Source organism: Ambystoma mexicanum, chromosome 9, assembly GCF_040938575.1.
Source record: "Ambystoma mexicanum isolate Mex_15411 chromosome 9, UKY_AmexF1_1, whole genome shotgun sequence".
Taxonomy (NCBI): Eukaryota; Metazoa; Chordata; class Amphibia; order Caudata; family Ambystomatidae; genus Ambystoma; species Ambystoma mexicanum.
The window spans coordinates 23,737,613-23,746,972 of NC_090931.1; the positions used below are offsets into that span (position 1 = coordinate 23,737,613).

General features: G+C 50.7%; 1 protein-coding gene across 1 annotated transcript; it reads left to right on the top strand.

Moving 5' to 3' along the window:
• The first annotated feature begins 1,112 nt into the window (after positions 1-1,112).
• LOC138487228 (extracellular matrix protein A-like) lies at positions 1,113-8,648 on the top strand. The gene is made up of 13 exons (XM_069613865.1): positions 1,113-1,467; positions 1,563-1,865; positions 2,269-2,676; positions 2,751-2,906; positions 3,024-3,158; positions 3,457-4,179; positions 4,687-4,884; positions 4,960-5,598; positions 5,687-5,947; positions 6,525-6,722; positions 7,112-7,624; positions 8,263-8,376; positions 8,494-8,648. Exons 1-13 carry the CDS (start codon positions 1,113-1,115, stop codon positions 8,646-8,648), a joined length of 4,158 nt encoding a protein of 1,385 aa, XP_069469966.1.
• Positions 8,649-9,360: the final 712 nt, after the last annotated feature.

Sequence of the window (9,360 nt, forward strand, 5' to 3'; positions counted from 1 at the left end):
TGACTGTGACATGCCAGTGGATGAATGTGTGGTTCCAGTGGATGAATGTGAGGTGCCAGTGAATGAATGTGAGGTGCCAGTGGAAGAATGTGAGGTGCCAGTGGATGAATGTGATGTGCCAGTGGATGAATGTGAGGTGCCAGTGGATGAATGCGTGGGGGCAGTGGATGACTGTGACTTGCCAGTGGATGAATGTGTGGTGCCAGTGTATGAATGTGATGTGCCAGTGGATGAATGTGACGTGCCAGCGGATGAATGTGTGATGCAAGCGGATAAATGTGAGGTGCCAGAGGATGAATGTGTGGGGCCAGTAGATGAATGTGTGGGGCCAGTGGATGAATGTGTGGGGCCAGTAGATGAATGTGTGGTGCAAGTGGATGAATGTGTGGTGCAAGCAGATAAATGTGAGGTGCCAGTGGATGAATGTGTGGTGCCGGTGGATGAATGTGATGCACCAGTGGATGAATGTGACATGCAAGTAGATGAATGTGTGGTGCAAGTGGATGAATGTGTGGTGCAAGTGGATGAATGTGTGGTGCAAGCAGATAAATGTGAGGTGCCAGTGGATGAATGTGTGGGGCCAGTGGATGAATGTGATGCACCAGTGGATGAATGCGTGGTGCCAGTGGATGAATGTGTGGTGCCAGTGGATGAATGTGAGGTGCCAGTGGATGAATGTGAGGTGCCAGTGGATGAATGCGTGGTGCTAGTGGATGAATGTGAGGTGCCAGTGGATGAATGTGAGGTGCCAGTGGATGAATGTGAGGTGCCAGTGGATGAATGTGTGGTGCAAGCGGATAAATGTGAGGTGCTAGTGGATGAATGTGATGGGCCAGTGGATGAATGTGTGTGTCCAGTGGATGAATGTGATGTGCCAGTGGATGAATGTGTGGTGCCAGTGGATGAATGTGATGTGCCAGTGAATGTGTGGGACCAGTGGATGAATGTGTGGTGCCAGTGGATGAATGTGTGGTGCCAGTGGATGAATGTGAGGTACCAGTGGATGAATGTGATGTGCCAGTGAATGTGTGGGGCCATTGGATGAATGCGACACACCAGTGGATGAATGTGTGGTGCAAGTAGATGAATGTGTGGTGCCAGTGGATGAATGCATGGGGCAAGTGGATGAATGTGTGGGGCCAGGGGATACTTGTGAGGTGCCAGTGGTTGAATGCGTGGGGGCAGTGGATGAATGTGACGCACTAGTGAATGAATGTGACACGCCAGTGGATGAATGTGTGGTGCAAGTGGATAAATGTGAGGTGCCAGTGGATGAATGTGTGGGGCCAGTGATTGAATGTGTGGGGCCAGTGGATGAATGTGTGGGGCCAGTGGATGAATGTGTGGGGCCAGTGGATACTTGTCAGGTGCCAGTGGTTGAATGCGTGGGGGCAGTGGATGAATGTGACGCACTAGTGAATGAATGTGACACGCCAGTGGATGAATGTGTGGTGCAAGTGGATAAATGTGAGGTGCCAGTGGATGAATGTGTGGTTCGGTGGATGAATGTGAGGTGCCAGTGAATGAATGTGAGGTGCCAGTGGATGAATGTGATGTGCCAGTGGATGAATGTGAGGTGCCAGTGGATGAGTGTGTGGTGCAAGTGGATAAATGTGAGGTGCCAGTGGATGACTGTGTGGTTCCAGTGGATGAATGTGAGGTGCCAGTGAATGAATGTGTGGGGCCAGTGGATGAATGTGATGCACCAGTGGATGAATGCGTGGTGCCAGTGGATGAATGTGTGGTGCCAGTGGATGAATGTGAGGTGCCAGTGGATGAATGTGAGGTGCCAGTGGATGAATGCGTGGTGCTAGTGGATGAATGTGTGGTGCCAGTGGATGAATGTGAGGTGCCAGTGGATGAATGTGAGGTGCCAGTGGATGAATGTGTGGTGCTAGTGGATGAATGTGAGGTGCCAGTGGATGAATGTGAGGTGCCAGTGGATGAATGTGAGGTGCCAGTGGATGAATGTGAGGTGCCAGTGGATGAATGTGATGGGCCAGTGGATGAATGTGTGTGTCCAGTGGATGAATGTGATGTGCCAGTGGATGAATGTGTGGTGCCAGTGGATGAATGTGATATGCCAGTGAATGTGTGGGGCCAGTGGATGAATGTGTGGGGCCATTGGATGAATGTGTGGTGCCAATCGATGAATGTGTGGTGCCAGTGGATGAATGTGAGGTGCCAGTGGATGAATGTGATGTGCCAGTGAATGTGTGGGGCCATTGGATGAATGCGTGGGGCAAGTGGATGAATGTGTGGGGCCAGGGGATACTTGTGAGGTGCCAGTGGATGAATGTGTGGGGCCAGTGGATGAATGTGTGGGGCCAGTGGATACTTGTCAGGTGCCAGTGGTTGAATGCGTGGGGGCAGTGGATGAATGTGACGCACTAGTGAATGAATGTGACACGCCAGTGGATGAATGTGTGGTGCAAGTAGATGAATGTGTGGTGCCAGTGGATGAATGCGTGGGGCAAGTGGATGAATGTGTTGGGCCAGGGGATACTTGTGAGGTGCCAGTGGATGAATGTGTGGGGCCAGTGGATGAATGTGTGGGGCCAGTGGATACTTGTCAGGTGCCAGTGGTTGAATGCGTGGGGCCAGTGGATGAATGTGACGCACTAGTGAATGAATGTGACACGCCAGTGGATGAATGTGTGGTGCAAGTGGATAAATGTGAGGTGCCAGTGGATGAATGTGTGGTTCGGTGGATGAGTGTGTGGGGCCAGTGGATGAATGTGTGGTTCCAGTGGATGAATGTGAGGTGCCAGTGAATGAATGTGAGGTGCCAGTGGATGAGTGTGTGGTGCAAGTGGATAAATGTGAGGTGCCAGTGGATGACTGTGACATGCCAGTGGATGAATGTGTGGTTCCAGTGGATGAATGTGAGGTGCCAGTGAATGAATGTGAGGTGCCAGTGGATGAATGTGAGGTGCCAGTGGATGAATGTGTGGTGCCAGTGGATGAATGTGATGTGCCAGTGGATGAATGTGTGGTGCCAGTGGATGAATGTGATGTGCCAGTGGATGAATGTGACGTGCCAGTGGATGAATGTGTGGTGCCAGTGGATGAATGTGACATGCCAGTAGATGAATGTGACGTGCCAGTGGATGAATGTGTGGTGCCAGTGGATGAATGTGTGGTGCAAGCGGATAAATGTGAGGTGCCAGTGGATGAATGTGTGGTGCAAGCGGATAAATGTGAGGTGCCAGTGGATGAATGTGATGGGCCAGTGGATGAATGTGTGTGTCCAGTGGATGAATGTGATGTGCCAGTGGATGAATGTGTGGTGCCAGTGGATGAATGTGATGTGCCAGTGAATGTGTGGGGCCAGTGGATGAATGTGTGGTGCCAGTGGATGAATGTGTGGTGCCAGTGGATGAATGTGAGGTGCCAGTGGATGAATGTGATGTGCCAGTGAATGTGTGGGGCCATTGGATGAATGTGACACACCAGTGGATGAATGTGTGGTGCAAGTAGATGAATGTGTGGTGCCAGTGGATGAATGCGTGGGGCAAGTGGATGAATGTGTGGGGCCAGTGGTTGAATGCGTGGGGGCAGTGGATGAATGTGACGCACTAGTGAATGAATGTGACACGCCAGTGGATGAATCTGAGGTGCCAGTGAATGAATGTGAGGTGCCAGTGGATGAATGTGATGTGCCAGTGGATGAATGTGAGGTGCCAGTGGATGAATGTGAGGTGCATGTGGATGAATGTGAGGTGCCAGTGGATGAATGTGAGGTGCCAGTGGATGAGTGTGTGGTGCAAGTGGATAAATGTGAGGTGCCAGTGGATGACTGTGACATGCCAGTGGATGAATGTGTGGTTCCAGTGGATGAATGTGAGGTGCCAGTGAATGAATGTGTGGGGCCAGTGGATGAATGTGATGCACCAGTGGATGAATGCGTGGTGCCAGTGGATGAATGTGTGGTGCCAGTGGATGAATGTGAGGTGCCAGTGGATGAATGTGAGGTGCCAGTGGATGAATGCGTGGTGCTAGTGGATGAATGTGTGGTGCCAGTGGATGAATGTGAGGTGCCAGTGGATGAATGTGAGGTGCCAGTCGATGAATGTGAGGTGCCAGTGGATGAATGCGTGGTGCTAGTGGATGAATGTGAGGTGCCAGTGGATGAATGTGAGGTGCAAGTGGATGAATGTGAGGTGGCAGTGGATGAATGTGAGGTGCCAGTGGATGAATGTGATGGGCCAGTGGATGAATGTGTGTGTCCAGTGGATGAATGTGATGTGCCAGTGGATGAATGTGTGGTGCCAGTGGATGAATGTGATGTGCCAGTGAATGTGTGGGGCCAGTGGATGAATGTGTGGGGCCATTGGATGAATGTGTGGTGCCAGTGGATGAATGTGTGGTGCCAGTGGATGAATGTGAGGTGCCAGTGGATGAATGTGATGTGCCAGTGATTGTGTGGGGCCATTGGATGAATGCGACACACCAGTGGATGAATGTGTGGTGCAAGTAGATGAATGTGTGGTGCCAGTGGATGAATGCGTGGGGCAAGTGGATGAATGTGTGGGGCCAGTGGATGAATGTGTGGGGCCAGTGGATACTTGTCAGGTGCCAGTGGTTGAATGCGTGGGGGCAGTGGATGAATGTGACGCACTAGTGAATGAATGTGACACGCCAGTGGATGAATGTGTGGTTCGGTGGATGAGTGTGTGGGGCCAGTGGATGAATGTGTGGTTCCAGTGGATGAATGTGAGGTGCCAGTGAATGAATGTGAGGTGCCAGTGGATGAATGTGAGGTGCCAGTGGATGAGTGTGTGGTGCAAGTGGATAAATGTGAGGCGCCAGTGGATGACTGTGACATGCCAGTGGATGAATGTGTGGTTCCAGTGGATGAATGTGAGGTGCCAGTGAATGAATGTGAGGTGCCAGTGGATGAATGTGAGGTGCCAGTGGATGAATGTGATGTGCCAGTGGATGAATGTGTGGTGCCAGTGGATGAATGTGACGTGCCAGTGGATGAATGTGTGGTGCCAGTGGATGAATGTGACATGCCAGTAGATGAATGTGTGGTGCAAGCGGATAAATGTGAGGTGCCAGAGGATGAATGTGTGGGGCCAGTGGATGAATGTGTGGGGCCAGTAGATGAATGTGTGGTGCAAGTGGATGAATGTGTGGTGCAAGCAGATCAATGTGAGGTGCCAGTGGATGAATGTGTGGTGCCAGTGGATGAATGTGATGCACCAGTGGATGAATGTGAAATGCAAGTAGATGAATGTGTGGTGCAAGTGGATGAATGTGAGGTGCCAGTGGATGAATGTGTGGTGCTAGTGGATGAATGTGTGGTGCAAGTGGATAAATGTGAGGTTCCAGTGGATGAATGTGTGGTGCTAGTGGATGAATGTGAGGTGCCAGTGGATGAATGTGAGGTGCCAGTGGATGAATGTGTGGTGCCAGTGGATGAATGTGAGGTGCCAATGGATGAATGTGTGAAGCCAGTGGTTGAATGTGTGGTGCCAGGGGATAAATGTGAGGTGCCAGTGGATGTTTGTGAGGTGCCAGTGGATGAATGTGAGTTGCCAGTGGATGAATGTGTGAAACGAGTGGATGAATGTGTGGTGCAAGTGGATGAATGTGAGGTGCCAATGAGTGAAGCGAGTGGATGAATGTGTGGTGCCAGTGGATGAATGTGTGAAGCGAGTGGTTGAATGTGTGGTGCCAGTGGATAAATGTGAGGTGCCAGTGGATGAATGTGAGTTGCCAGTGGATGAATGTGTGAAACGAGTGGTTGAATGTGAGGTGGCAGTGGATGCATGTGAGGTGCCAGTGGATGAATGTGTGGTTCCAGTGGATGAATGTGTGGGGCCAGTGGATGAATGTGTGGTGCAAGTGGATACATGTGTGGTGCCAGAGGATGAATGTGTGGTGCCAGTGGATGAATGTGACGCACTAGTGAATGAATGTGACACGCCAGTGGATGAATGTTAGGTGCAAGCGGATGAATGTGTGGTTCGGTGGATGAATGTGTGGTGCAAGTGGATGAATGTGACATGCCAGTGGATGAATGTGTGGTGCCAGTGGATGAATGTGAGGTGCCAGTGAATGAATGTGTGGTGCCAGTGAATTAATGTGAGGTGCCAGTGGATGAATGTGTGGGGCCAGTGGATGAATGTGAGGTGCCAGTGGATGAATGTGTGGTGCCAGTGGATGAATGTGAGGTGCCAGTGAATGAATGTGTGGTGCCAGTGAATTAATGTGAGGTGCCAGTGGATGAATGTGTGGGGCCAGTGGATGAATGTGAGGTGCCAGTGGATGAATGTGAGGTGCCAGTGGATGAATGTGTGGTGCCAGTGGATGAATGTGTGGTGCTAGTGGATGAATGTGTGGGGCCAGTGGATGAATGTGACATGCAGTGGATGAATGTGTGGTTCCAGTGGATGAATGTGAGGTGCCAGTGGATGACTGTGACATGCCAGTGGATGAATGTGTGGTTCCAGTGGATGAATGTGAGGTGCCAGTGGATGAATGTGTGGTGCTAGTGGATGAATGTGTGGGGCCAGTGGATGAATGTGAGGTGCCAGTGGATGAATGTGTGGTGCCAGTGGATGAATGTGTGGTGCAAGTGGATACATGTGCGGTGCCAGAGGATGAATATGTGGTGCCAGTGGATGAATGTGAGGTGCCAGTGGGTGAATGTGTGGGGGCAGTGGATGAATGTGACGCACTAGTGAATGAATGTGACACGCCAGTGGATGAACGTGAGGTGCAAGCGGATGAATGTGTGGTTCGGTGGATGAATGTGTGGTGCCAGTGGATGAATGTGACGTGCCAGTGGATGAATGTGTGGTGCCCGTGGATGAATGTGATGTGCCAGTGGATGAATGTGAGGTGCCAGTGAATTAATGTGAGGTGCCAGTGGATGAATGTGATGTGCCAGTGGATGAATGTGAGGTGCCAGTGGATGAATGTGACACGCCAGTGGATGAATGTGTGGTGCCAGTGGATGAATGTGATGTGCCAGTGGATGAATGTGAGGTGCCAGTGGATGAATGTGTGGTGCCAGTGGATGAATGTGAGGTGCCAGTGGAAGAATGTGATGTGCCAGTGGATGAATGTGAGGTGCCAGTGGATGAATGTGTGGTGCCAGTGGATGAATGTGTGGTGCAAGCGGATGAATGTGAGGTGCCAGTGGAAGAATGTGATGTGCCAGTGGATGCATGTGAGGTGCCAGTGGATGAATGTGTGGTGCCAGTGGATGAATGGGTGGTGCCAGTGGATGAATGCGTGGTGCTAGTGGATGAATGTGTGGTGCCAGCGGATGAATGTGTGGTGCCAGTGGATGAATGTGTGGGGCCAGTGGATAAATGTGATGGGCCAGTGGATGAATGTGAGGTGCCAGTGGATAAAAGTGAGGTGCCAGTGGATGAATGTGACGTGCCAGTGGATGAATGTGTGGTGCCAGTGGATGAATGTGTGGTGCCAGTGGATGAATGTGTGGTGCCAGTGGATGAATGTGATGGGCCAGTGGAAGAATGTGATGTGCCAGTGGATGAATGTGAGGTGCCAGTGGATGAAAGTGCGGTGCCAGTGAATGAATGTGAGGTGCCAGTGGATGAATGTGAGGTGCCAGTGAATGAATGTGAGGTGCCAGTGGATGAATGTGCGGTGCCAGTGGATGAATGTGAGGTGCCAGTGGATGAATGTGAGGTGCCAGTGGATGAATGTGAGGTGCCAGTGAATGAATGTGAGGTGCCAGTGGATGAATGTGTGGTTCGGTGGATGAATGTGTGGTGCCAGTGGATGAATGTGACGTGCCAGTGGATGAATGTGTGGTGCTAGTGGATGAATGTGTGGTTCGGTGGATGAATGTGTGGTGCTAGTGGATGAATGTGAGGTGCCAGTGGATGAATGTGATGTGCCAGTGGATGAATGTGTGGTTCGGTGGATGAATGTGTGGTGCCAGTGGATGAATGTGACGTGCCAGTGGATGAATGTGAGGTGCCAGTGGATGAATGTGTGGTGCCAGTGGATGAATGTGTGGTGCCAGTGGATGAATGTGTGGTGCCAGTGGATGAATGTGAGGTGCCAGTGGATGAATGTGTGGTGCCAGTGGATGAATGTGAGGTGCCAGTGGATGAATGTGTGGTGCCAGTGGATGAATGTGAGGTGCCAGTGGATGAATGTGATGTGCCAGTGGATGAATGTGTGGTTCGGTGGATGAATGTGTGGGGCCAGTGGATGAATGTGAGGTGCCAGTGGATGAATTTGTGGTGCCAGTGGATGAATGTGTGGTGCCAGTGGATGAATGTGATGTGCCAGTGGATGAATGTGTGGTGCCAGTGGATGAATGCGTGGTTCCAGTGGATGAATGCGTGGTTCCAGTGGATGAATGTGTGGTGCCAGTGGATGAATGTGAGGTGCCAGTTGGATGAATGTGTGGTTCGGTGGATGAATGTGTGGGGCCAGTGGATGAATGTGAGGTGCCAGTGGATGAATGTGTGGTGCCAGTGGATGAATGTGTGGTGCCAGTGGATGAATGTGATGTGCCAGTGGATGAATGTGTGGTGCCAGTGGATGAATGCGTGGTTCCAGTGGATGAATGCGTGGTTCCAGTGGATGAATGTGTGGTGCCAGTGGATGAATGTGAGGTGCCAGTTGGAATGCCTGCAATGGTAATAGTGTAGCTGCTGATGTCCTCTCTGCATTTCCTCTGAGGACGAGACCCAGTCAAAAGTGCCTTGTAAATATTCAGAGCCTTACAGCGAAAGAACTAGAACCGGACCATGTTTTGAGTCCCCTGTTGGGATGATATTACATGGCAAACCATGTAAATGCATGATGCGCATGAGTGAAGCCTGGGTCATACCCAGGACAGATGGTCGGCTAGTAATGGGTGTGAAATTAGCCATTTTGGAAAATTAATCAACTGTGACTATGATGGAGTTTTTCACTTTGGGATGAGAACGGTCAATTTTGAAACCCATTGAAACGCTGTACCAGGGGTCCTGGGGCTTCTCTAAAGATTGTAAGATTCCCACAGGTCTGGATACCATTAAATGGGCACATGTAGGACGTGTGGAGACACAGGGGGCAACATCCTTCTTCATGGATGGCTTTGCCATGGCTGGGGTTAAGAAACAACTCGAAAACAGGTTCCAAGATTTGTGGGTCTTTATAAAAAAAACAAGCATTGCAAAACTAGGGACTAGTGTTTAACTGAGGCAAGCAAAGGGAAATTCAACACGATAGAATAATGTTGGTTTCTCTACAGGACAATGGTGTTCCTTGCTCTTTTCTCTTTCTTAGGATCTGCCTCCCTGGCTGCAAGGAAAGTCTCCCTCAGTGCTTGGGGTTTTAAGTGTCCCACCCTTCTTTCTAGGCAGTGTTTATGATAGA